At 56.7% G+C, this 25,763-nt stretch overlaps 6 protein-coding genes across 6 annotated transcripts; 2 read left to right on the top strand and 4 right to left on the bottom strand.

The window, feature by feature from the left end:
• The first annotated feature begins 1,105 nt into the window (after positions 1–1,105).
• On the top strand, positions 1,106–3,887 carry QBC33DRAFT_538312 (Acetamidase). The gene is made up of 7 exons (XM_060427869.1): positions 1,106–1,630; positions 1,689–2,531; positions 2,608–2,655; positions 2,774–2,975; positions 3,039–3,113; positions 3,187–3,321; positions 3,398–3,887. Exons 1-7 carry the CDS (start codon positions 1,346–1,348, stop codon positions 3,535–3,537), a joined length of 1,728 nt encoding a protein of 575 aa, XP_060283642.1. The 5' UTR covers positions 1,106–1,345; the 3' UTR covers positions 3,538–3,887.
• Positions 3,888–4,579: 692 nt separating this feature from the next.
• On the bottom strand, positions 4,580–6,192 carry QBC33DRAFT_68438 (uncharacterized protein). The gene is made up of 3 exons (XM_060432992.1): positions 5,860–6,192; positions 5,133–5,716; positions 4,580–5,007 (listed from the first exon to the last, which is right to left on the bottom strand). Exons 1-3 carry the CDS (start codon positions 6,034–6,036, stop codon positions 4,695–4,697), a joined length of 1,074 nt encoding a protein of 357 aa, XP_060283641.1. The 5' UTR covers positions 6,037–6,192; the 3' UTR covers positions 4,580–4,694.
• A 705-nt stretch (positions 6,193–6,897) lies between these two features.
• QBC33DRAFT_491718 (uncharacterized protein) lies at positions 6,898–9,781 on the bottom strand. The gene is made up of 2 exons (XM_060425477.1): positions 8,546–9,781; positions 6,898–8,471 (listed from the first exon to the last, which is right to left on the bottom strand). The coding sequence occupies exons 1-2, from the start codon at positions 9,315–9,317 to the stop codon at positions 7,369–7,371; spliced, it is 1,875 nt and encodes a 624-aa protein (XP_060283640.1). The 5' UTR covers positions 9,318–9,781; the 3' UTR covers positions 6,898–7,368.
• An 821-nt stretch (positions 9,782–10,602) lies between these two features.
• QBC33DRAFT_578208 (protein SERAC1) lies at positions 10,603–16,576 on the bottom strand (the record flags this gene model as incomplete). The annotated part of the gene is made up of 10 exons (XM_060431048.1): positions 10,603–10,986; positions 11,020–12,170; positions 12,229–12,361; positions 13,104–13,181; positions 13,329–14,952; positions 14,983–15,122; positions 15,252–15,413; positions 15,464–15,775; positions 15,885–16,422; positions 16,494–16,576. 10 exons carry the CDS (start codon positions 16,574–16,576, stop codon positions 10,603–10,605), a joined length of 4,605 nt encoding a protein of 1,534 aa, XP_060283639.1.
• A 1,105-nt stretch (positions 16,577–17,681) lies between these two features.
• QBC33DRAFT_558904 (uncharacterized protein) lies at positions 17,682–18,171 on the top strand (the record flags this gene model as incomplete). Its single annotated transcript, XM_060429921.1, has 4 exons — positions 17,682–17,726; positions 17,788–17,805; positions 17,866–17,977; positions 18,041–18,171. 4 exons carry the CDS (start codon positions 17,682–17,684, stop codon positions 18,169–18,171), a joined length of 306 nt encoding a protein of 101 aa, XP_060283638.1.
• Positions 18,172–20,773: 2,602 nt separating this feature from the next.
• QBC33DRAFT_68225 (putative maltose O-acetyltransferase) lies at positions 20,774–21,957 on the bottom strand. The gene is made up of 2 exons (XM_060432989.1): positions 21,579–21,957; positions 20,774–21,414 (listed from the first exon to the last, which is right to left on the bottom strand). Exons 1-2 carry the CDS (start codon positions 21,740–21,742, stop codon positions 21,051–21,053), a joined length of 528 nt encoding a protein of 175 aa, XP_060283637.1. The 5' UTR covers positions 21,743–21,957; the 3' UTR covers positions 20,774–21,050.
• Between the last annotated feature and the right edge of the window lie 3,806 nt (positions 21,958–25,763).

The following is a 25,763-nucleotide window of genomic DNA, read 5'->3' as shown; positions in this document are numbered from 1 at the left end:
CGTCTTTCTTACTCAAAGGTTCCCAATATGGCGGATACTCCTGCAGCTCGCAGTCGATAAGAAGCCTCGGGTAATTACAGAATCTTGACGCTTCATTAGATATCCATCACTTAATGTCCACCCGTCGGCGCCCCTTTAGTTGGGTGTCGTCCCTCCTTGTCCACCACACGTTCTTAGGAAATCTCCGGGTCATCAAATCTTGCGAGAAGGCTGCAAACTGACAAGTAACAAGAAGGAAATTGTCATGAGGCCAACGCTAGGTGGTAGGAAATGAAGACGTTGTTGTGCCAAGGAAGGAAGAAGCTAGCTAAGGGAGGCGAAACGAGCGCATAAATTATTCAGGGGTTCGGCCATAGATCAGCCTGCGGTTGGCTAGGCAACGCCGACTTATACGTTTGGCCACCTGGTGCCGTGACAGAAATGGAAACCAAGATGGCAATAGATGGAGTAGGAAATCGGAGTCCTAATCAAATCCTTCTTTCGGTCTGCCTGAGGGGCGGCGGACCGCAAACAACAAATTTGCCTCGGCCGAAAAGCTCTAGAAGCTCTGGGACACAATACTCCCGCTTGTCGAGCAAGTGGCCGCCTCGTACGGCACTCTACGTCCCGCCTCATCCACCTCACAACCGCCCTTGGCATATACGTCAGGCTCCTTGTGCTTACCGGTACCAACACCGACATCCAGCAGGCCCTCAATGATTCGTCCCAGATCAGAGCATTGGTGGTAAGGCACAGGACTGGAAGAGAGTCGAATTTTGACCAATCTTCTTGAAACCCGTTCTGAATTGCCAGTTCGATCAGTTCGTCCGTCTCTATCGCTTTCGTCTAACTCGCTTCGTTTTGGTGACCGTCGGGTTAACCGCCGTAGTGACTGTCGTATCGAATACTGAAAGGAGGGTCTTTGTTGCTCGAAAAGAATCATTATGTGGAGGAAAGAGATTGAAATGTTACTGGACTTCGTGCCACTTCGGTCTTCGTTTTGGTGGGGGGAAGGGGATGATGTTTTTAATCCCCGTGGATTAACAGCAACGCCACTGTACCAGCTACCTAGCTTTACAGCCCACAGCAGCGCATGCCGAACGGAAAGATCCGTGCACCAGTCGAGATCAGGTACTAGCAGGTACTCGCTACCTACACTGGAAGCAGGTCTCACGGGAGCCTCGCAGCAGGCTCTCTTCTTTGGGTCGCCAGTTGGGGCCTGACCCCTCAGACTGATGGTGTTGCTTGCTCAATCACTACTCCTGCGCTCTTCTAACCACCCATTTCTTCCGAATCTCTTAACTTACACCGCTCTAAGGAGGCCACGAATCTCCCCCGTTGCGGGCAATCTAAGTAATCTTGAGCGATGAGAATACAAAGGAACTCCTGGGAAACAAGGGCAGCTGAGAAGCGGGCCAGTACCCTTGGCAAAATCCCCCCGGAATGGAGGCTGGACCCTGCAGATCTCGGGAGGGCGAAGAAGCAGCGCGACCTCACTGGCCCATTCATCCAACAATTCCTGGAACCGGGCGAAATCGCCATTGTTTCCAGAGATAGCGTCGAAATTACCGACGCCATCAGGGAAGGGACGCTCACCGCCGTCGCGGTCACCACTGCATTCTGCAAGACTGCAGCCATCGCGCACCAACTCGTGAGTTGGTTCTCCTGATATCCTTGGAGAGCCACATCTGACCGGAACACTCTTCCAGGGTAACTGCCTCCATGAGATCTTCTTCGACCAAGCGCTCGAGCGGGCAAGGCACCTTGATGCCTACTATGCCGCCGAGAAAACGACCATTGGCCCACTGCATGGCCTCCCCGTGAGCTTGAAAGACCAGTTCCACGTGAGAGGCAATGATACCACGATGGGATATATTGGTTGGATTGGGAGCAATGTGGGCATCAAGCACCCCAGCCAGGCACATGAGGTGGAGAGCCAGATCACAAAAGAGCTCTTGTCGCTGGGAGCAGTGCTGTACTGCAAGACGAGCCTGCCTCAGACCCTCCTCTTTGGGGAGACGAAGAACAACATCATAGGGCAGACGCTCAACCCCAACAACCAGAATCTCTCGTGTGGCGGTTCGTCCGGGGGAGAAGGGGCGCTGCAGGCGCTCCATGGCAGCACACTCGGGGTCGGCACAGATATCGCAGGCTCTGTCCGCATCCCTGCCGCTTTCAACGGCATCTTCGCCCTCAAGCCGACCCCGGAGAGGGTTTCCTACCGGGAAGTGGCAAACACGAACCCGGGCCAAAACACGTACCGCTCGACTATTGGCTTCCTGAGTACCTCCCTTGGTGGGTTGGAGCTCATACTGCGCTCCGTTCTTTCGACTAAACCCTGGCTCAATGACCCGGCTGTTGTTCCGATACCCTTCCGTCACGAGATTGTGGACGAGTACCTTTCTCGAGCCGAGCCCGACGGGACCGCGAAACCATCGGGTTCGCCGCTGAAACTAGGCGTCTTGTGGACCGACAGCATTGTGGGGCCTCAGCCGCCCATTATTCGAGGCCTTCACATGGTAGCGGTTGCCATGAGACGGGCCGGACACAAGGTACAGCACTGTGTTCATCGACCACTGGTTGGTTCAAGTAGACCTCTCTATCTATGATACTAACCCTTGTTCTTAGGTGGTAAACTGGGAACCGCCGTCGCAATTGACAGCAGACAGGGTCCATGTAAGTCCTGCCTCGTCGTGGGAAGTTGGGCATCTCCTTAGATGGACGGATGAGACGGCTCTTTCTCTGCCCGCCATGTACAGTACATACCTAGGTAGCTAACCTGTATGTCCAATAGCTAGCATTTCTGAAGGCTGACGGGGCCCACGATATCCATGCCCAGCTCGACCTCTCGGGCGAGCCACTCATCCCGGACCTCGAAGAGAATTTCCACCTGCGGCCGCCATTGGGACTGTTGGAATACCAGGACCTTACCCTCCAAGGCCTCGAATACGAGGCCCAATACTCCGACTACTGGAACTCGACAGCGGAGGATGACGGTAAGCCCGCACGTCTTCTGTGCTTTAGAAGAGAGGGCTCACACACATGCTTTACTTGAGCAGGCCAGATTGTAGACGCCGTCATCATGCCCGTGGCGCCACACGCGGCCGTGATTCCCGGGAAGTACTACCACAACGGTAAGTGCGATGTCGGCCTGCTCTCGCCTCCATTTTCCACGCAAGACAAGACGGTTTCTGACGTAGCCGGTAGGCTACACCGAAGCAATCAACCTGATGAACTATAGCGCCGTGGTCATCCCCGTCACCAAAGCCGACAAGAACCTCGACACGGTGGACGAGTCATACCAGCCCCTGAACGCGAAGGATAAGTTGAACTGGGAAGCATGTAAGATTTTTTCTTTTTTTTTTCCTTTGCGGGATTCCCCTGATATCGCAGTGTTTAGTGCTGACCTTGGTTTCAGACGACCCGGCCATCTACCATGGAGGCCCCGTTGGCGTCCAGCTTGTGGCGCGGCAGTTCGAAGAAGAGAAGATTTGGGCCATCGCCAAAATCGTCGTTGCCGCGTTGGACAAAATGAAGGCCGAGACGGCAGTGTATTGAGTTTCCTGAAGCGCCTTTGTGCTGGGAGAAAGGGATTTGTCAACATGAACTAGGCTCCATACTGCTTGGTTGCGCGTCATTCCTAACCCTGCCTATTACCCTAAGCCCTCTGCTTTTCACAGGGCTTCGTAGTGTTGTTATTCACGCCTCACAGCCATTGCTATCACGTCTCCAGACCTCCATGCCCTTCTTCCTAGTCGTGTATCCAAGGTATTTTGTTTGCCTCTCTCATTCTGTTTCACTACTGAGGGTTCTTCCTCACTGGAGCATAAATAGGGTGGCCTAAGACTACCCAGCTTTTATAATGGAACTTAACCGTCTTTTCCTCTTGCCACTACCTAGTTAATTACACATGGAATAGCCACGCCTCGGTCCCGTGATATTATAATGTTAGACACTATGTGCGTGTAACATTAACACCGTCGAGACTTAGAAGACTATGACAACCTTGATGACTTTCCCTAGCACGGAAACGAAAAGAAATCGGCGACGAGAGCTGTCATCTTTCGGGGTTGTCATTAGCTAACTGCTCGATTAGGAATTTAGTTGCATCAATATTAGGCAACAAGGATGTAAAGACGATGCCAAAACAGCTGCATAATGCAGAAGGAAGAACTTCTTCAGGGTTGCAGTGCAGACGACTGCTCACGATATATATTTACTGATGATATTGAATTTGGCTCTTTTCTTCAAATTTGCTCCCTTCGAGATTGTCCTTCAAGTTTCGGTAAGACGACGATGGGGCGCACTGAGGATGGATTGGGGACATCCTGGGCTGTTATCGTCGTAGGAGGTGTTATCGTCGTAGGAGGTGTTATCGTCGTAGGAGGTGTTATCGTCGTAGGAGGTGTTATCGTCGTAGGAGGTGTTATCGTCGTAGGAGGTGCCATGGCAGTGGCGAAGGTTGGATCATGGAAATATGGCTAGGTCTTATCCCTCAGCAGAAGACGGGGATCGGGAGTCCTGCGAGATCTTCACAATAAACGGCACAACCCGACCTGACCATGATGCTTTATCTCCCCAGGTGACCTCGTTCCACGTGGATACGTATATTTTCCGTTACCATCTATGTAAGAAGCTAATAACCCCAACCGCGCTCCCGGCTCCCCAAGCCCCATCTTCGCGCCTCCAGGCCACCCACCCCCAAGAAAGGAACCTCACAGCAAGCTCTCACCCAGTGCGCACCGGACGATGGAGCAGCCGGCCCTGACGGTCTCGTGGGCGCCCACGTCGTTGGCCGAGGCGAGGCTGGGGTTGACCTCGACGAGGTCGACGGCGACGAGGCTGCCCGTCTGGTGGGCGCACTCGCAGATGTAGTCGCCCTCGCGCAGCGTCAGGCCGCCCCTCACGGGCGTCCCCGTCGACGGCGCCCACATCGGGTCCAGCGCGTCCACGTCGAACGACAGGTGGATCGGCGTGTCGCTGCCGATGTGCGCCAGCGCCATCTCCATCACCCGCCCGATGCCGTGTCTGTGTCCCCGCGGTCCTGTTAGTCAAGAGAAAGGGAAATGGAGATGGGAAGAAATAAGAAGAAAAGAGGTCGCAGGACCCGAGAAGTGGAAATCGAGGTGGTGGTGGTGGCGGTGGTAGCTTACCGGTCAATGTCAAACATGCTAAACGCCTTGATGCCATTCTCCCTTAGGATCCTCTTCTCGGCCGCATCGACGTCCCTCAGGCCGATGTACACCAGCTTCCTGACGCTGACGCGGTTCTCGTCGCCGAGCCATCCAAAGAACTCCTCCTTGTCCTCCCTCGCCAGCCCCGTCAGGAAGCTGACGGGCATGCCGTGCACGTTTCCGCTCCCGCTCGTCTCGGGCGTGTTGATGTCTGCGTGCGCGTCGACCCACACGACCGCCACCTCCCTGCCGAGCCGCTCGCGCACCGCCCTCGCCGTGCCGGCCACCGTGCCGATGGCGATGCTGTGGTCGCCGCCCAGCGTCAGCACCATGCGGCCCTCGCGCGCGTGCTCGTACACCTGCCCCGCGATCCGCCGCGTCACCGCCGACACGGCCCGCGGGTTCTTCATCCCCCGGTACGGCGGGTCCGACGCCGGCACCGAGTCCGCGTACAGGTGCACCGTGTCGTGCCCGTGCAGCTTGTAGCCCAGCTCGTCGCGGAGCTGCGTCAGGAGGCCCGACTCGATCAGGGCCGAGGGGGCGGCGTCGACGCCTGGTTTGCACTGTTTGGTCGAGGAAACCGGCAGTTAGTGACTTGTTCCCGAGTCGGTGTTGATGGGCGGCAGGGAATGCAGAGGGGCAGGGACGCCGACATATATGTAGATCAAGGACGGCGAGAGGGTTTTGGAAAGGACCAAGAGCTTACCTGGCCCCCAGAGAACCCGACGGCGACCACGCCGAGGTCTTCAGGGTGCGAGAGGAACTTGGACTTGACCATGGATGTGTTCATGTTGCCAGAGCCCGAGTCGCTTCCGTTTCCGGTGAGCTTCTCTGCTGACTGCCCAACAGATTCAACAAGATCTGCGATAATTGACGGTGCCATTGATGACAAAACTCAAAAACTCGGTGGAGATAACAAAGTGTGGTCGTGGATTGTGCCTGTCTTGAATGCAGGGAGGAAGGGAAGGTGCGAAGTTTTGCTTTCAAGGGAGGGAGGCAAAAACTTGATCAACTCCGAGTCGTTGTAAGTAGGATGAAGGGGCCGAGTATTGTCGGGGGATAAAGAAAGAACCCATCTCCTTTTATGTTCCTGCCTAGGCAAGCCGGACCTGGTTGTTGAAGCTAAGATCGTGTCGCGTCAAACTGCCATTAGGGGTCTTTGGCCATGACAATGTTCGATGGTCAAACTTTATCACTTATCGATCGTCCGTGGCCAGGCCCGCCGCCCAAGGCAACGCAACGTCACGGGAAAGATCGGGAGAGGACACCTTATCGCCCGAGAAGATAATCGCCACAAGGCATCTAATCTCCAACTCCATTCCAGCCTTCCCTAAGCCTTTCAGCCCGGGACTGGCCGTATCTCTTTGGCTGATTCGACAATCCGTCATCTGGTGGGATGTACGGATACGTCACTCCTGTTTTGGGGGGGCAGGTGACCTGCCAACCTTAATCGACCCCTAATGGCAGGCTGACCCGAACTGGTGGGAAGCGCGAATAACCGAATCTATCCACAACGGCCACTTATTAGGTAACAAAAATGCTCCCGCTCGGCGAATCTCCTTGCGAGTTCACATGTCTCCGTCCCTGAGTGTAACTGCTTCTGATTCATGATGGTGATTTTAGTCAAGGCGCGGGTTGCTAACTAGACTAGCTCACCGACTTTGATCCGTACCCTGCCCCTGCTAGCCGTCAGGAACGTGGACCCAGTGTTGGAACATCCTCAGAGTTGGAATTCTGCACAGATTTCCGAGTGAGAATTAGCATGATTAATTGGTTACTTAGGTAGGTAGTTTAAGCTGCGCAAGGCAGGTGACAGTTATGTGTGCCAACTAACCGCGCCAAGGGCACATCCATCTCCTTTCGTGACACCTTCCCTCCCGTTCCCTGCTTCCGCCAAAGCCAAGAGCCGGCCATGTGATATCTACACATCCTCAAAAAAGATATCCCAAGAAAAAAGATACGCCGAATGTGCGTGAGTGGGTACATGTGTGTGTTAGTGTGTTTGGTTCGGTGCATTTGCCATTAATTAGAAAGACAAATAAGTTCAGAAGCGTCAGCAAAATGCCGTCAAATGTCAACGCCGACAACTCCAGTGCCAAATATTTCCATCCCACCGCCTCCACCTGGTATTCGTACAGGCCTAGACAGAGCAGGCAGTCCCACATACTTGAGGGTTCTGATCCTGGCCGCCGTCCGAGGGAGGAAACGAGCCCCATTACTGTCCCCGGTGCGATTGCATCAGATCCTCAACCCAGCCCATGCTCTCGCGCCTCTCATCCGAGATGCGCGCATACTCCAGCAGGAGCCGCAGGACATAGACCTGCATGTCCTCCTTCCTCAGGACCTTCTCGGCCCAGTCCTTCCCGGCCGAGGCGATCCGCTCGGCGGCGGCGTCGTGGGCGGGGGCCTCGTCGCCGTAGCCGAGGAAGTACTCCATGATGCCGTACCACTCGCTGTAGCGGTTGTCCATGGGCACGAAGTGCTTCCACGCCACCAGTCGGCTGTCGTGCCATTCGCGCCAGAGGGTCGCCTTGATGGGCAGGCTGGTGCTGCGTAGGAAGCCCAGGTAGCGCCCGCTAAAGCTGTTGCCGTCGATGTCGGGCAGGTACTTGTAGGCGAACTGTGTCTTCATCTTCAGGCCCTTGCCGACCGCGAAGTACTTGTCCGTGTAGGGGCAGGAGAGATCATCGTGCTTCGGGGTGCACATCAGGTCGACAAAGCTGACGTTCGCCCAAGTGTCGACCCACTCGCCTAGCCGACCCTTCTCCTGTGACTTGAGCCCGTACGCGCTGTCTGGCAGAGCAAAGTTCGTGGGAACTTCGGTCCACTGCTCGGCACTGGCTAGCGTCGTACCGTTGTTCATGGCAACGAACCGGTGCCGTTGGAAGGCACGCCAGTTGGTCTCACGATTCCTGCCGCCTGTAGCCACCCCGCGCCAGACGGCCCCGTCTTTCTTCTCGTCCCACGGATCGCCGTGGAACTCACCGCCGGTAAAGCGCTCTTCTTCGTTCCAGTACATGGGCGCCGGGAGCAGGATCTCGTTGTTCACGGCCAGCTTGCTGCCGCCGAACATGGGGAAGAGAACCTTTGTTGCCTTGGTAGAGAGCGGCTCGACGAATATACCGTTAAGGCCCTGGAGGTCGGGCTGGTGGCAGAATTCGGTTGACTTTGTATAGTTTGAGACGTATCCGTTCTGCATGTGCGAACTGGCTAGCGTCGAATCGATGAGTGGGACGTGGTCAAAGTCGGTCATGATGCCGGCCTTGCGTGTTGGGCTGTCGGGAGCACACCCGCGACGAGCGATCTTCCAGTACGGCGCTGTAGAGCACTAGATGTCAGCAGCTGTTCAGAATGACCCCTGGTGCCCGAGATAAGAGTGGGGGTACACTTACTCGCTTTCTCCCAGTTCTTCTGCCGTGTCTCTTCCTGCGTATCACTATCCTCTCCCAGCTTCGGCAGCTTTTGGAACTGGGATACCACAGACTTGGCGTCCGTCAGCACCCGGGTCTTCGCTGCCGTGTCCATATACTCGTTCACCTGCTCCCAGGGAACGACCAGGCGCGGCTCGTCCATTGCATTCAGCGCGATATCCATATCCGGGACGAGGTGCTCGATAGTCTTAATCAGGTTGAGCCAGATCTTGGTCCAGAACCAGGTGCTCCCTGCCGTGGCGTTGCCGTTGCGGATATTGATCGTCATCTCGAAGTCCCGGGCCTCCTTGCGGAGGAGAGGAGCGGGTAGTGCCCAGAACGGCTCCAGGTCGTGGTAGATCTGGTCCCAGAAATCTTCAACCATCACGGCGTTTTGTTCCGTGGCAAACTGGTACCATTCTTTGAACCCCGGGGGCGGGTGCCGGCCGCGGCGTTTGCGATAGGCTGCGGCTGCTTCGCCGAGCGACTGCGACTCCTTGGATAGCAGGTTAGAGAACTCGGTCTCGGCGGTTTCGATGAGAGTGTCGATCGGGTGGGAAACTCGTGACTGTGCTCCTGCTTGTTTGTGCCCTGGAACGTATGTCTCTATCTTCGACGGGCCGGATAGCTGGTAGAAACATAGCAGCAGGAATGCGGCGGGTATAAGATATCGGAGGAAGGCCGACGGGCGGCGCGGGGGGAATGCGGAAGCAAACATGCTGGATAGTGGCGAAGTCGATTCCGCGGATCCCATTTGATCTGTGATCCGAGGTGCACAATGCTTGGATGATCGCAGGACCAAGATGTAGTAGTGGCTGGCCTGACCAGTCGGTCTGGCCTCGAGCTCTCCCCCTAGGTTGGAGCGTTAAGAATTGTCCCTAAATGCGAATCGACGGAATGCAGACGGCCAGCGATTCGCTGTTCCCAGAAGTCTGTTCCACCAAGAAAACCAGCATTTACTCCGTCCCGATACAGCGCCTTGTCCAATTGAACTACCTAGTCGATATGAGGAATGGAAGGAACGATGGACAGGGCTTTGCCGGGCGGGCGACTCGGGTTGGAAGCGGGGAGGGAATAGAGGGAATGAACGACAGCAGGCGATGGCAGAATGAAAGTCAATGAGGTGCCCGTCCTGGGGTGATTGCGCAGGGAGGCAAAGTCAGGGACGGACTAATTAACAGCCCTGCCGATGGCGTACAGAAAAGTAATCAAAGTAACCGAAAATAGCGAAAATAGGGGAATAAGGGATGTGCATCTCTCTAACCGGGAATGGAATAATTCAGGTGCCACATGGAGCGCATCTAGCCAAGCACGTGTCAGGGCCTTCTCGCGAGGATGCGTCTAGCCTGACTTGGCATAACGCGGGGTCCCAATTCGAACTTTTACCAGGGGCTGCTCCACATCGAGTAGAGCGAGTCCGTATGTACTCTGTACCTATTGATGCTGTTCAAGATTGATGATGGAGGCGTTAGGACTCGTTTAAATTCCATTCTATAGACCGCGCTCGCTGTGGGATTGCGGTTTGGATCGCTTCGGTTGGGTACCTAGGAAGTACTGTGGTAGTGTTCCATACTCAAGGCACCCCTATTCAGCCCCGAGTCTACGTGCTTCCAGGATCGAAAAACGCCACGATATCCCGCTTCATTGTTCGCAGCGTCGGGCCGCTGGTTCGCTCCCGCCCCGTCTCAGGGGGCCAAAATCTTAAGACCAAGACAGCAAATGTCGTCATTTCATGTGTCTGCAATAAGGCTGATATTCAGATCGACCAAAGTCCGTTTCCTGCTCAGTTTGACCCCAGTAACAGATCGCAGGATGGACAAGCGATGCAACCCCATCTCTTGGAATTTTTGCGTTTCAGCAGCTCTTGACGACCATCTCGTCGGGTATCATTTCAGGAGCGATCTAGATCTATATATGCCGAGCCCGCAGGTGGAAGCTGTAGTGTACAATCAATCAAACATACAACGTAGATCATACAGACAGATCGCGCCGATCCCTTCCCTTCCCGCCCCAAAAACACCAAATCCCCCGCGAGTCTCTCACATGAAATCCACCGAGCCCAAGACGTTGCCCTCCTCGTCGGACGACTGGTCCTGGTCATCGACGGCTCGCCCCACCAGCTCGGCGTACGACGGTGCGAACGGCCACTTCATCCACGCCTCCAGGATCTCGACGAGCTGGCGCTCGTTGAGCACGCGCGGCGACACCTCAGCGTAACCGCCCAGGGCCGAACCCCCCGCCTCCGGGTCGCGCAGCCCGGGACAGTGCGGGAGGATGCCCTCCGCGGCGCCGGTGTAGACGGACTCGAGGACCTTGCTGACGGGGCTCTTGGGCGCCTGCAGGAGGCTTCGGAGCACGAGCTCGAACACGTCGCCGCTGTGGTTGGAGCCGGGCCCCATCTCGCGGAAGAGCGGGTGCATCGTCTTGGGCTGGATGTCGAGCAGCGAGCACGGCACGTTGGGAAAGAACTCGGTGTTCTTGACCACCAGCGGCTCCAGTTCCCGCCGGTCCCAGCTCATCACCGGCGGGTCCTGCCGGAAGACGTGCAGGTTGTCGCGCGCGAGGAGGAACTGCAGCTGCAGCGCCCGGTTGAGCTCGTTGACGCTGGCGTTCCATGCGACTTCGCGCTGTTTCCGCTCCTCGACCCCGGCCGCGTCCGCGGGCATAGCCGCGATGGCATCTCGCTCCGCCAGGAGATCCATGATGCTGTTGCTGCGCTTGGCATACCAGTTGTGCAGATAGCGCAGGTATTTGAGGCGGTCATACTTGGGCGTCTTGGTGGCGAATTCCTTCCGCGCAAACGCCTCCTCCATGGCCTTGAGCTCGACAAGGTACGGCCGCTCAAAGAAGGCCGCCTTCTCGCCCGCAGCAGACCACGCGTCCTCGCCGCACGCGCGGAGGTCCTTGACGATCTGCGTCTCGCGGCCGGGCGGTATCTCGGCGCCGCGCTCCCTCATCCTGTCCAGGACCTGGCGCCCGCTCTCCTGGTCGATGGCGCGGTCTCGCACGAACCACACCTGCTGCTCGTCGGCGTCCGCGCCGGCCAACTCGACGAGCCACTCGGTGCTGAGCTCGGCGTCCATGGCCGACCGCCGGCGCCGCTGCACAGCCCGCGGCAGGAGGCCGTACTTCTCGTCGTCGCCCGCCCAAATCAGCATCCTGACGAGGCCGTACTTTTGGAACAGCGAGCCCGTGCGGATGGCGCTGACGAACTGGTACAGCACGAGGTCCGCGACGCTCTCGAAGCCGCGGAACCGCTTCTTGGGGAAGAAGGCGAGGTTGGCCGTCACGAGGAGCGTGTCGTTGCGCTGCGGGGTTTCGTGGCGGGGGTGCTCCGTCTGGTGCGGGAGGTAGGTTTTGCAGAGCACCTCGTTGAGGTCCTTCCAGATGATGCCGCTCTTGGGGACCAGCGTCGTGTTGGGCCGCGAGAGGAGGGGTTCGAGGAAGGGGGCGTACAGCTTGTCGTCCGGCTCCATCAGGATGTGCGAGCGTGGCTGTAGGACCTCGTGGAGCTTGCGGCTCCATAGGCCCGCGCCAGGGTAGAGGTCGATGAGATCGCAGCCGGCATGGCGTGTCAGGGAGGGCTTGATGTAGTTCAGGATGTCGTCTGCGGGAACGGCCCGTGTCAGCTGGATAGTGAGAACGACGGGAAGGAGTTTGCATACCGCAGAGCTTCTCATCGATGATATTGACCCTTGCCTTGTCGCCCTTCGGCTTCTCTTTCATTTCGCTCTTTTTCCATCGCCCCGAATGCCAGAGTTTCGTTGCTAGAAGCTGCTCGGCAACCGGCGTCGGGGTCTGAAGGAGGTCTGCCTTTACGTTGGCGACATGTCTTCTAGGCTGGAACCAAGCGGGAGACGTCGCTTGATTACGTAGGGTCACTCGCAAGTTGCTGCGAGCTCGAAACATGTAGAGCGATAGGAAGGCGACAGCATTCCGGGGAGGGTCCAATTGGCGCTGATGCACACTCCAGACGCCAAAAACGGCGCCCAGGGAAGCATCAAAGAATAAATTATTCTGCCCCGCGTCACCGCCTGATGTCCGGCAGGCAAAGCATCTTCAAGCGGTGCAGAAGGTACGGACACCGGATATTACATCGGTTGTAGAATTAAGAGAGATGGTCGAAATTGCCTGCATAGGCAAATCCGGGAAGAGAGAGAACATTTTCTCCCCTGACTACATGCAATTGACCCTTGGTCTCGTTCAGCTACCAGCCGTCCCTAACCCTAACCCTGTTTCGCCCATGCCAGTTCCAGGTATTGCTGTTCCATGTCGGCGAAGACACTGCGAGAACATGGGGAGGCAAGCCAATCTTGCAGTTTGCAGACTTGTTAGGTATCTACCTAGTGTATTTTTTATAAATAATCCAGTGCTACCATCCCCTAGAAGCACAATACAAGACCAGTATATACAATCCACCCCCCTACCTGTACCAACCACCATGGATATCTGTACATATTTCACAGCCAGCCCCAACTCAACAGCCAACCCATCCCCGCCGCGCCGTCCCGACATAAAACTGGCTCCCCAACCCCTTGACGCCCGACCTCGACAGCGGCGAGAGCGGCGACAGCGGGCCGCCCTTTGACGCCGGCGACCTCGGCGACCACAGGGTCCTCTCCGACGAAGCCGACAACGGCGCCGGGGAAAACAGCGGCGACAAGACGCCCTGCCCCTGCATCGTCTGGCCCTCGGCGGCCACGGCGGCGGCCATCCTCGCCAGGCGGCGAAAGATGCGGCGCAGGCGGAAGCGGGAGCCGAAGACGGGGCTGAGCAGGCGGGCGGCGGGGCCGGCGGGGTCCGCGTCCTCGTGGGCGGCGAGGACGGCGTCCGGGTCGGCGGGGCTGGCGACGCCGAGCAGGGCGGTCCAGCGGCGCCACAGGCGGCAGCGGTCGGCCGACAGGAGGCGCAGGACGTCGTTCTGCGGCAGGAAGTAGCGGAAGTGCTGCGGCGCCAGCATGTGGAAGAGCAGGTTGCGCACGGCGTACTGCAGGAACGGGTAGCTGGACACAATCAGCCGCCGCTGGTCGTGCACGCTGCGCTGCCAGTGCCGGGACTCCTCGTACGAGACGGGCACCGAGCCGAAGCCGGAGCCGGAGCCGCCGCCGCCGGCGTGCCCGAGGTGCTCAAAGTCGCGCATGTTGAGGTACGAGAGGCACGCGTGAAGGAGCGAGTAGTGTGCCCGGTCGATGTGCTCCCCCGTCTTGCACGACGCGGGCCACGACGCGGGCGCGAGGCACGCGAACCCCTGGCCCGAGAGGAAGAATGTCCGGACAGAGTCGTGCGTTGCCTGCACCATCTGAAGGCCCCATGGCTCCTTGGGGACGCCGTCGCGACTCTCCGACCTCAGCTCGAGGAGGCCGATCGAGCGGCTGCGGATCCAGCGGTGCAACTGGTAGGGCGCGTCCGAGGTGACCTCCGAGTTCCTTATCTTTTTCAGGTCCCTCATGGACAAGGGTGTTCCGTGTTGCAGCGCCATGTACGGCCTGAACTCTTCGTAGGGCCACGTCTTCGTGAGGCGAACGGCGATCAGGAGGTCGTTGAGCCGCATCGGCTCCGCCGCCAGGATAACCCACTGGAAGAGGACTAAGGCCTCCTCCTTTTCGCTCTCGTTCAGCGTACCCAACATCCATTCATAGAGGCCGTGGAGCTCCTCGGGCATCTCCTCCAGAGTATACTCGATCAGATCTTGGGATGCGCCCTCCCCTATCGCCGCGTTCAGTATGTTGACGACGATTTCTGCCCATAAGAAGACTCCGCCAGCCTTCTGCCCGATCCGCACCACTGTCCGATTCCGCTCCTCCCACTCGGCCACGAGGTTGAGGTTGACATACCGCAGGATGTCGTCGGAATTTCGTGGGTGCATGGGAATGTTAATCGCACCGTCTGCGATCACGCCCTGGGGCTGGCCGCTAGCAACGCAAATACTAAAGTCTGAATTTCTCGCGAGCTGGGACAGAGATGCCAACAAATCTCTCAGATAAGACGGCCCGCAGTCGTCGGAAAGGTCGACAAAGATGAAGGTCCGCCTCGTCGGCGTTTCGACCTTCTGGTCGATGTAATCGTCCACGAAAAACGAGACAACTTGGGCGTCGTCAAATGTGTGCGGGGCATCGCGATGTTTCTCGTATAGGGTAATCAGCGCTTTCCGGAGGTGCGGATCCTGGAGAAATAGCTGGGTCAGCAGGCTGCGGTAGACTCTGCTGGGGTTCGGTTCGTTGTATCGGCGGCACGAGCCGGGGAAGAAGATGCTACTGGTGTCTTGCCCTCCGGCTCTGGCCCAGATGATGGAGCCACCAGCAGGTCTCCATCGCGTCTCGATCCGGTGCCGAAGCGACCTCAGAAGTACCGACTTCCCAGACCCAGATTGGCCTTTGAGCCAGAGGATCCTGTTTCTGTTTCCGGTGCTGCGACGGTACCAGGCTTGGAATTCGGGAAGATCGTACAACCAGAGGCACGTCCCGGGGTAAGTGGTGATCGGATGCGTTTCGTAGAGGGTCCGGACCTGTGGCTGGGACAAAGCAGCGAAACACTCTGTATGTAGCGTGTCAGTATCCAACTCTCCATTTCCCCAGGGATCCGGAAATGCTATACCAAGTTCCCTCTCATCTATCGTCCTCCTCTGGATGACACCCAGTATGTCAGCTCATTGTAGGCCTGCATCAGAAGACCTCTATATAAAGCTTACCCGGCTTGACTCGTTGCGGATATACCTCCCGAGGGTGTTTATGAGCAACCTATACCCGCTGTTCTCTGCCGAGTGAAACCTGCACATGTCAAGATGGCTTGCCTGTATCGTCTCGGCGGACTCTTTGGGGTTTCCGAAAAAGCTCGCTTGGCGCCGAAGGAACTGAAAATGTCAGCTCGGACTCGGGCACGATGGGTTGGTGTGCCACCTACAGCAGCTGGCCTTGCAGTACTGCTTTCCATGGACTCCTGAAACGTCTTGACCTTGAAGTTGTAATCGTTCCACAGCCTGACAAACTCCCGACGGCTAAGCTCTAGTTCGACACTGTTCGCTCCAGTGAGCTCTTGGAGAACAATGTCCTCCGCGTCCACCCGAAGCGTGAGGTTGGCCATGCTTCTGACAACATCACCGAGTCGGGCATGTTCGCTATTACGATGGGGTGATCCCAGGAAGATCGTGGCCGAGGTTGACAGCAGCACCTGCCTGAACGGGCCTTCGCTTTCCGCCTCAGCTAGACGCAGGGCCTACGGGAATGAGTGTTAGCTTCGAATAAACAATCGAGGGGGGTGGAGTTCGCTTGGGAGGGAGGGAGGAAGGGAGGGAGGGAGGGAGAGAAGCGGTGGGTTGCATCACCTCCTTGACAACGACCCCGCCAGTCGAGTGGGCAATGAAGATGATGGATCGGTTATTAGTATTACTGGCATTCCGAGCGCTCGCCAGATCCCACAGGAGATCCCTAGCATGCGCGAAGATGTCATTCTGAAGGCGCAAAGGTTTTCCGTCCACCACAAGCGTATGATACCCCCAGACCAGGACTCTCGCGGCGGGACAGGATGCCGGAAGAAGCGCCAGCGGCCAGTAGAGCTCGGCGTCCTTCCTCCTCGGCGGATCCCTGCCACCGTCGACAATATTGAGTTTTAACTGCGAGGATGACTTGAACGAGTTTTTCCGGAGGACGTTCCTGCTGCGGCCCGACGAGTCCTGTTTGAGGCCGAGCAATGGATCCGAGTTTGACCGTCGCAAGGGCGTGTTGTTCATCCTCAGCAGCTTCTTAAACGAACCCGTCCCGACCGACGACTTTGCCGATTTGGCCGTGGGCGGAGGGTCATGGGTTCTGTGCCATTTCCAAGACCTGACCGGGTGGCCCCCGATCCCGTGCACCAAGACAATGCTGCGATACGCGTCGGTCAGAGACGGAGCGCGCGTAAGCCACAAGGGGCGAGGCAGAAAGGGTCGACTCACTCAACGACTGGGTCAACGGGCTCGTCGGGCTCGTATAGTATGGTAAGGCCGACAGACTTGATCTCGTTTTCCGTCGCCTTCATCGTGTTCGGGGCCTGACGACATCATCGTCTTCTGGGGGTTTGGATGCAGAGAGACATGCGTATGCAGGGAGACGTGCACAGAGACGTGTCCCGGCCCCGGGTGATATGTCGCCCAACTATGCGGCGCAACGCGCGTGGCGTTAGGTGGTGTGGGCGGAAAGGCAATGCGCTGCAATGCGCCGGGAGGAACGAACCCTCAGGTGAGTGCGGCAAACCAAGCCGGCCTCCCGCCTCACTGGCCGATAGGACCATTATCAGGCTGTCGTATGGGGCGAACACAGTCATATGGCCCTCTATCGACGGTCTGAAACCGAGTCTTGACACAGTGGGACAATTTGCCTGTCTCTGACAGGCCCATCTATGTCCCGCTTGGGGTTCAACCGTGCCGTGTGTTGCCACCCCAAGGCAGTTCGTGAATACCCGAACCGGCTGTTTCGCGCTTCCACTAACGGCCTACGCATCTGCTGAATCGCCAGAAGTGGAAGGAAAGCGCGTCAAGGGATCGGAAGAACAGGGATGAGTCCCGGGCAGTTTCTCTTGCTGGATATTGCCATGCATCCTTGGTTCTGGTCAAGCTCGGTCAAGCTCGGTCAAGGCATCAGGTGTGGGCTGTTGCGATGGTCAGCAGCCAGTCGCGGGAAACCTAGGGGAACCCATCAGCCATCCTTCACAAAAAGACGAGCAAGTCCGGACAGCAAGTGATGGTCATCTCTCACCCAGGCCTCCCTTATCCTCGACGCCTCATAGCTATTTTCAGGGGTTTGTTCTCTACGTGCCACGGACTGGACGAGCCTGAACGCGATAAAGCCTGGGACTGTCGAAGACAAATATTTGAGTGCGGACCAATCTGTGCCATGACGGTTGCCCCGCACAAAGCATGTGCTAATTAATATCTGTTTGGGAACAGTAACCACGGATCGTGATGTTGGATCCCTTGACATCCCCGCCCAAGCGCCGTAGTTCGGAGCCGAGCTCCGTGACATGACTAATCACGGAAATCGGGAACGACCACGCACGGTGTGGCGTCGACGACGGCGAGTTGAATCTCGAAAACCCAAGGTTGCCAGCAACACACAATTATTATCAAACGGTAGTGCCACGCATCATGGCTCCATGGGGAATGTTAATCCGAGCCATCCTCGTGCTGGAGGTAAGCATTTCCAGTCTCTGCAGTCGAACACTCTCCAAGCTAACCCGACACTCCTCAATAGGATGCAATCGTCTCCCAAGTAAGGATGATCGCCTCTTGTTTCGAAACCATCCCCCCCAAATGCTGACTGCCCGTCCAGATCCTCCGAAGCCCCCGATTTCACCACGGCGTTCGTCGCATCCATCGAACCGTCGAAGACTACCGACACGGCCGAGATCCAAACGAGCCTTTGCGCCCCGGAGAAGCAACCGGTTAGTACAAAACAACGCCGCATACTTGCAATGTCAACTTCGCTGACGTTTTTGTTGTGGCAGAGGACCCAAATCTCCAGAAACGATCCTTCTTCGGGTACTTCGCCGACGAGATTCGGAATCAGATTCGAGGGACGCCGACAAATCCGCCGGGAAATCCGCCTCCAGGTCCCCCGTCGGCGCCCAAGAAATGAAGACCCAGATCCACGGATAAAGAGACCACCCGGCGTACGTCATACCTACCGGGATAATACAAACGGCTTGGTTATTGCCGAGCTCGCTGCGGCGGATGCAAGTGCCGCGTCGAGGGGACCGCCCCGACGACGAACAACTCGAGCCCACCGGCGTCGCACGCTCGATTTTCGAGGTGGACATGCAACATACCAATGGCAAGGACCACGCAGCATTTCAAGTGCTCAGACCAGATAGGCCAAAGGTCCGGATTCTCTCAGATGCTGGGTTAGCGATGCTCGCGGTCTTCCGCTCATCTCTTGCAAGACCCTGACAACATACGGCCCCCGCCGTCGAGTCTCCCTCAACCGGAGCATCTCTCAGTCGGAGGACAGAACACGGCGACTTTCACAGTCATACCGGCATCCAGCCTTGGATGGGGAGCGACTAACGACTACGTCCAGACTGTATAGTACAGAACCCGTCACGAGCACTTCAAACGCTGTTTCCCTCTCTTCCCCATCTATGAGCCTCCCATCCCGTCACACCTAGCTTGTCCCTGTAAATATCGTGCTCTGCTCTCGTCTACCCTTCCCAAATTCAACAGCAGTTCAACCGACGATGGGCCCACTTGCATCCCAATTCCCTCCCCTCACCAGGTTACTGCGGGTTTCAACGAGCATGGACTCGTCCAGCCGAATCTCGCGGGGCATCGGACCAGGCAGCGGGATACAATCCCGGAAGCTCGACTCGGAGGACCAAAGGCCATGGAGATGCCTGTAACCCCCGAGCTTCCCCACAGCGCGGCTAGATGGTTCTTGACGTCGGGCCCGGGTAGTGGGATTTGTCCGCCTACCAGCCATATGGGTCGTTTGCTGCCCGGACGCGGGTACCCGGTCGGGTCACAGCGCAAGAGGGGCCTGCGTTACGTTACGCCACTGCCTTGGTTTGACCTCCTGTGATCTGCGTCGTGCTCGACTCGCTAGGTTGTTAGTCTATCTACATGTGTACTTTGATCCTTCAGGGACGATCTAGGGGAGATCAGTAAATTGTAAGCGGACTTATCTCGGTGTATTACACATCATTGTCATTACACGACAGCTTCGGTTTGCAGCAGCGTGCTGCGCGCGGCTTTCCTATCAACCATGACAGGCAGAACACCTCCCTCGCTGTATCCCATTACTCGCGGTGTAGCTCACTTCATCTCCGATCCCTGTGGTATGAAACCTCTCCTATGCAGTTGTACGGTTAGATGCTTGTGGGCCCTAAGCGTGTCGACTATGTGAACAGTGCAATAAACCAGTAGTAATAGAACCTAGAGCCTAGCCAACTGTCAAGTGTGTACCCACCCCTGTGTCTCGCTTCTCTACTACGAAACACCAACCTCCCTATAATTTTTCACGGACCAAACACCCCATGTTTCTATAGGACAAAATGGATACGCGACGGCAAGACAGACCGCCCATCGTGGCGAGGAAGGATAATAAGCCCACCGCAGTTCCGTTGGGTCGGTGGGCTGATCAGCTACTATAACGAACCACAAAGTCCTCATAGCCGCATGCTACTCACGGTTATAAACCCTGAGATTCCGAGATTTACTCCGCGGTATCTCCTCCGCTTATTAAACCTCATGAAGCATGGTTATCGCCAAAGTTCAAGAGACGCATCGACACTCTCTCTCTCTCAGTCAACCTGTTACTAGGCCGTTGACGTACTTCCCACTCCAGGCTCTGAATATCTCAAGCTCATGTCTTGCATGAGCCTTCTTCTCTCCCTTGAGCACTTCACGGGCTGGAGGTAAGTTAGCTCCATTTCGGCATATGCTGAAAGCGATACAAGATGCTGACTAGAATCAATATCTATTTGCCTCCTGTATAGGTACAGAGCTTACCTGCAGCCCAATTATTTACCTGGCTTCTAGCTTTTCCGGGTCTTTGGTGATAACAAGGTGAGGAGTTATGAAGTTATTATCATCATCATGCCACGCCGATCTGGTTAATTTGGATACCTCATGGGATACAGAGGACTCTGGAAGGTGCATGTCCGGTCCGGTTTCACCGTTTCAAATGGAGACCTCCCTCTTCTCTGAACGGCTTCGACGGATATAAGGCATCCATCAACGCAGCCGCTCCATATCGGAATTGTTTGGTGAGCTTGATACCTCTATTCCATTAACTGGTCTAATAATAACTACCAGGCAATCGTATTACCAATGTTGCTGCCTCAGTAGCACCCCCGACCGTTCCCGACGCCAAAAAGGTAGAGCAAGAAAAGGAGAGGCAGTAAGGGATCGCCAGCCCTCTCTCTACCAACAGAAAGGGATTCTCGCAACTTTTTCCCTCTAACATTAAGAATAAGGATTATGCGGCTCAGATGCCGCCAGCCTGCGGCCTGGCAGTCATAAACGCCACAGTGAGCATTGCCAGCGCCGTGACGCACGAGACGATCATGGCCATAACCGCGACGACCTCGGCCCTAGACTGGTCCGACTCCCTAGACCGGCGCCGAACCCGGCGGCCGCCGCCCTGACTCCTCCCCAGATGATCCCAGTGGTGGTGAGGGTCTCCGCCGGGAACATGATCGAGGCCATTCCCGCCGCCCACGGCGAGTGCCTCGTCTAGCGTGGCGACGCTACCGGCGACGCTGCAGACCTCGTCGTCGCTTATGATCTTGCCGAGCCTGGCCGGGACCCCATACGCCAGAGTCTTGGGCGGGACGTCCCGGGTGACCAGGGAGCCGGCACCGATGACGGCGCCGTTGCCGATGGTGACTCCGCCCCTGGATATTCGTGGAAAGTTAGAGCAGTTCCACTCTCTCTCCCCCCCCCCTGAGACAAGTCGACAAAGAGTAGGCAGGGCGAAGGGTCATCACCAGGGGAAGGGAGGGCCCGAAGGGACTGGACTCACATGATTATAACCCCGGCGCCGATCCACACGCCGTCCCCGATGCGGACCTCCTTCCCCGTGCTGCTCCGCTTCGTGTTCCGCTCCACCTCGCCGAGCGGGTGCCCGACCGACACGATGGAGCAGTGGGGGCCGATGCTGCAGTGCTCGCCGATGATCACGTCGGCCACGGGCGTGTCCATGATCATGCAGTATCGGTTGATGAAGGTGGTGCTGCCGATGCGGACCCGCAGCCCGTAGTCCATGTAGATGGGCGGCTTGACGAACGGCGCCTGCGGCTTGCACGTCGGGTCCCGGAAGGTCATCTCGCCGGTCACGGCTCCGTCCTGGTTGGTCCGGCTGCGGTTTGGGCCGCGGACGATGCTGGGATTGAGGTCAGACGTGGTGGGATGGAGGCGACAGGGGATCAGGGTGGACAGTCGGGGCGGAGTCACCGGTGCGTGCGTGTCTCTCTGTGTGTGTGTGTGTATGTGTGTGTGCGGGAAGGGGTAGGAGGGATAGGACGGCACGGCACGGAAGACACTTACTCTAGCCAGCGGCTGACTCGGAGCTCGGGAGGGGCATCTTCGGGGGTGTCGTTGAACTGACGGCAGGCTCGGGCACAGGTGTTTCTGGCCTCGCGGAAGTCGTCGTTCCCGGCCGGGAATGAGATGGCGCCCCGGCCGTCATCAGACTCGTCAGAGCTGTCCATGACGGACAGGAAGAGAGAGATATGTCTTTGCAGACGAGAGAGGCGAGACAAGACGAGGTGAAAAGAGACCTGTCAAACAAGTGTGTGGTGCGTAGACCCGGAGTCTAGGTACTATCGTGAAGAGAGCGTGGGAGGTCGGGTCGGGGCGAGATGAGTTCGCCGGTCTGACTGAACCTGAGCAATGGAGGACTGAGGGTGGAAGGATTTGGGAAGGTGCCGTGCGCCTGCAGGTAGTTGTTCTTGCCCGAGTGGTCAAGCAAGTTCATTGCACACGAGCAGGCAGGTAGGTACCCAGTGATGGGAGGGAATGGGTGGTCCAAAGGAAGGCCAGTCGACCTGCCCACTTGCAGCTCGACTACTAACAGCTGAGCTTGCCCTGCAGAAGGGTAAGGGCAGTCCTGGGAGACGACGTCGGACCTATTAGGCAATGAATGTTGAGGTTGGTGTCTTCCTGTAGTCTTCCTGTCGTCGGGGACTGGGGCCATCGAATGGGCAGATTCCAGGCGTATTCTGAGCGTTTCCGCCTTGGTTCAGTGGTCATGTTCGTCAGCGAACTGGAGACGGGTGTACGGCTGGCGCTCAATTGAAGGCTGCGAAACAGTTCGAATTCGCTCGAGAGGCCCGTTGGGAAAAGGAAAACAAGAGGGGAGACAGGCCAATCCGTCAGAATTTCAGGATTCCAGGATTCCAGGGAGCATTTGTCTTGTATTTTGATTCAGCAAGACGCCGGACCGGACCGTGCAAGGCCGTTGCGCGCAGCTTAACAAATGGGGGCAGAAGTTTCCAGGTTGGAGCAGTTGGGAAGTACGGCACCGAATGGGGCAATGGTCAACATGTGTCGAGAGGTGAGTGGACACGGCGGCCAATCTCTCTGCATCTGTCATGCACATGCAAGAGTACATGCGAGAGTCCCGAACCGGGGGGTTGGCAGTGCTACACAATAGCTTCGAATGTGGGCTGTGATGGCCCTTTCCTCTGATCTGTCAAAACTTCAAAACCGTCAACAGGACATCAAGTTACACAGCCCTGCGCGGCCATTCCCCCAACAAGCCAGCCATAGGTTGGGAGGCCGCAGAGCTGAGTAACACAGGGGGGGAACCCCGGCCTGCATGCGCCCAGAACTGGACTAGCCCGGTATTTCTGTCACAAAAATCACACAAAATCACAAAACTTGGCAGGCACTCGGGGGCGGGGGAGATGACGGAAACGGAAAGATCCACCCTGCCTTATTGTCTGTCTGTAGGTCGTCTGGCTCGCACCCTCCCGCTCCCGCCCAGAGTGGCCTCCCGTCAATTCGAGGGTATTTCATCGCCCGGCCAATGCAGGCAGCTTCGATATCCCAAACCCTACCAGGGGCGTCGGCGGATGCAGCGTCATGGCTGCCTATCCTTGTCCTTGTGGACGGAAGAGCAGCCGATTGGGGCAGCATGTTTCTCTATGTGACGAGTGGGAGCGGAGCCGCATGCTGTGCGTTGCAGGGCTTGGTCATTCCCGCAAGCCGGTCGCATTAGCATCGATTGTGGGGGCCCTATTCGTACCTGCTATTTGTTCTCGCCGCGGCCTGATCACCAGGCACCCGTCCCGCCCCGCCCGTGCCGGTGAATCGTTGCGTTGACTGCCGTTAGACCGCCTAGCCCGCCAGAGGACCGTTCAACTTCGCAGTAGCTCCTGCGCTAAAATTAAATTAGGTCCCCTGCCATTTGTCGTCCTCCTTTCCCCGTGAGCCAAGAGCCTCCCCCAGTTAGTTTACCGAGACCCTGAATATCTGGCGGGAAAGCCCCTGAAATAATTACACCGCCTGCAAAACTGTCTGTTTCCACCCCGCCCCGCGCGTCCCCCCCTTTGCCCCCCTGACACGGGGGAAACTGACGATAAAGAGAGGAAACATCCCTACCGAGACCCGGGTCCAAATCATGTGGTCTTCAGCATGGCATCATTGCAAGCACGGAGCATCGGCTCTCGGTCTTGCTCACAGCCATCTATGCGCTGATCCCCACCAGTCGTACGACGTCATCTTCCTGGCTCCTTGTCAAGTTGGAGTGGGGGGACTGAGATGATATTGGGCGGTGTCTTAGAGGTGGTTCATCAAAACTGGAACCAGCCTCGGTTGCATTCCATTCTGCTACTTCCGCTCTATCCGCCTTTACACCCCGCCGCGACCTCTCCGTCTCATCTTCGCCGACCGTCCCCATTGTTATCCGGAGCACGTGCATTCCTCTGGTTATTCCCAGTCCGTTGATGACTTCCGTTGCCTCGACTACTTCCACTATTCTGGTTGCTCACAGGAAGGCTGTTTCCCATATTGCGAGAATACCCAGTAAGTGGACTGGGAGGAAGGTTCAGGGACAGCATGCCTTGGAACAGTTGTATGCCCGCAGCCCATGGGACTGCGTCCGCTCGGCTCTGCTCGCCGCCGCTGTTGGGGTTCCACTGGCGATCGAAGGTTATATTCATGGTCTCCTCCAAGTCTCCGTTTCGGCGGTGATATGAAAAGGTCATATGTTCTGTCGGGCCATCGTTAGAACTGCAGCTTCGTGATGGGAACGCAAAGAGGTGGGGTATGACTCGGCTTACCTCCGCTGTTCTGGGATGGAGTTGCCTCAGTCGGGGTTTCGTTTCCTTCTGCTGCCGTAGCTCCCCCCGGTGTCTGGCTGTGAGCCGCCGGATCAGGGCAGTAGGCGACTGGCGACCAAACACAAGCGGGGGTGAGGCAGGCATATGGCCCTCTGTATAGAGAATAGCCTGCGGCGGGCCAGCTTACTCCACAGCCACCGCACGTAAACACGAGAGGTTGGGACATTTTAGAAGAGGTCAGCCGGCGGGTTGCAAAGCAACGACGGAAGGGTGTTTTAAGTCTCGGGGATTTGAGGGCGGCCACCGAGTGGCTGCCGCAAGATGGTGGTCAAAGGGGGGGACCTGGGGATGGGAAAGGGTCTTTGGAAGCTCGATGATGAAGTTAGCGGAGTATCTACTGCTGGAGATGACTCACTGGAGACATGGTAGCGTCATCAGCTTCGCTCAAGATTCATTGTCTTAAACCGCAGACACTATGTCCAGTGATTAGTTGCCTTGTCGGATCACCAACAAGAGTTTCCGACTCAGTATTGAGGGCCACTCACTCTATCGTATCACACCATTAGTTATTCATGCGATGTTGAGTATGCGAGACAATGTTTCCGGGAGTAGCCGCACGGATGTGGGTGAGGCGAATCTGGATCAAGTCAACCATCATCGTTTGTTTCACTTGTTCTGCTATTGATCTCCGTTAAAGTGAGACATCGGTGGGCTGCAATGACCGGATCTTCCATTGGGAGTCTGGAATTCCGACAGGATCTAGGCATCAACTGTCCCGGCTTTTTGTTCCCCTGCCACTGCTGACGACGAAGAAGCTTGGCTCGTGAAAAGTTCATCTGGAACCCATTCAACGTCGGACTTGCTAATACATGGGATCTGGCTTTGAATGATACCAGCCACTTTGCCGGCCTTCCTCCCAGGTAGCAGTGACGCCACTCGCGTGCCTAGCAAGTAAGGGATATGACTCCGAGCGAGCCAAGGAGATCTAACGAGAGTGTATCAATATCCGCTCAGGCACCATCAGTGCCACAACTGACCTCTAGCGCCCAAAAGAGGCTCTATAATATTTTGCACACTTCAAACAATTTTTGAATATATTAACTTTTGTTATTCCTTCTTTTTCCTCGAGTGAAGTTTGAGATGTTATTCTGAAAATTGCAAATGTATGGAGGCCTTAGACGCGAGCAGAGCCTTAGCTCAACCGTTGGAACGGCTTTGAGTTGTCAGGGGCATCATGAACAGCAACATGACTTTCGTTCAGTCCAATCTCAATGTATACCAGGTGTAAATAGGTTTATGAGAGATGGTGACGCGATGTTCGCTCTTAAGCCTGGTACCCAGAGATATGAGAAAGCTCCAGAGACACATATAAGCAGAAACTGAGGACGGAAAAACTACGGAAGGAACAGCAAAAGGTACCTTGAACTTAGGTAGGTACCTATATACT

This window comes from Phialemonium atrogriseum (genome assembly GCF_030411735.1).
Source record: "Phialemonium atrogriseum strain 8032-3 unplaced genomic scaffold QBC33scaffold_12, whole genome shotgun sequence".
NCBI classification, from domain to species: domain Eukaryota; kingdom Fungi; phylum Ascomycota; class Sordariomycetes; order Cephalothecales; family Cephalothecaceae; genus Phialemonium; species Phialemonium atrogriseum.
The sequence above is the reverse complement of the archived record's forward strand: the minus strand, read 5'-3'. Positions and strand labels throughout refer to the sequence as shown.

Coding starts and splice junctions, on each gene's coding strand:
- QBC33DRAFT_538312 (XM_060427869.1), top strand. CDS start 1,346: ATGAGAATACAAAGGAACTCCTGGGAAACAAGGGCAGCTGAGAAGCGG. Junction 1,631..1,688: donor CAGCCATCGCGCACCAACTC/GTGAGTTGGTTC, acceptor ACACTCTTCCAG/GGTAACTGCCTCCATGAGAT. Junction 2,532..2,607: donor TGAGACGGGCCGGACACAAG/GTACAGCACTGT, acceptor CCTTGTTCTTAG/GTGGTAAACTGGGAACCGCC.
- QBC33DRAFT_491718 (XM_060425477.1), bottom strand. CDS start 9,317: ATGGGATCCGCGGAATCGACTTCGCCACTATCCAGCATGTTTGCTTCC. Junction 8,472..8,545: donor GAAGAACTGGGAGAAAGCGA/GTAAGTGTACCC, acceptor AGTGCTCTACAG/CGCCGTACTGGAAGATCGCT.
- QBC33DRAFT_68438 (XM_060432992.1), bottom strand. CDS start 6,036: ATGGCACCGTCAATTATCGCAGATCTTGTTGAATCTGTTGGGCAGTCA. Junction 5,717..5,859: donor TCGGGTTCTCTGGGGGCCAG/GTAAGCTCTTGG, acceptor TCGACCAAACAG/TGCAAACCAGGCGTCGACGC. Junction 5,008..5,132: donor AGCATGTTTGACATTGACCG/GTAAGCTACCAC, acceptor GCGGGGACACAG/ACACGGCATCGGGCGGGTGA.
- QBC33DRAFT_68225 (XM_060432989.1), bottom strand. CDS start 21,742: ATGGACAGCTCTGACGAGTCTGATGACGGCCGGGGCGCCATCTCATTC. Junction 21,415..21,578: donor CGAGTCAGCCGCTGGCTAGA/GTAAGTGTCTTC, acceptor CCTCAATCCCAG/CATCGTCCGCGGCCCAAACC.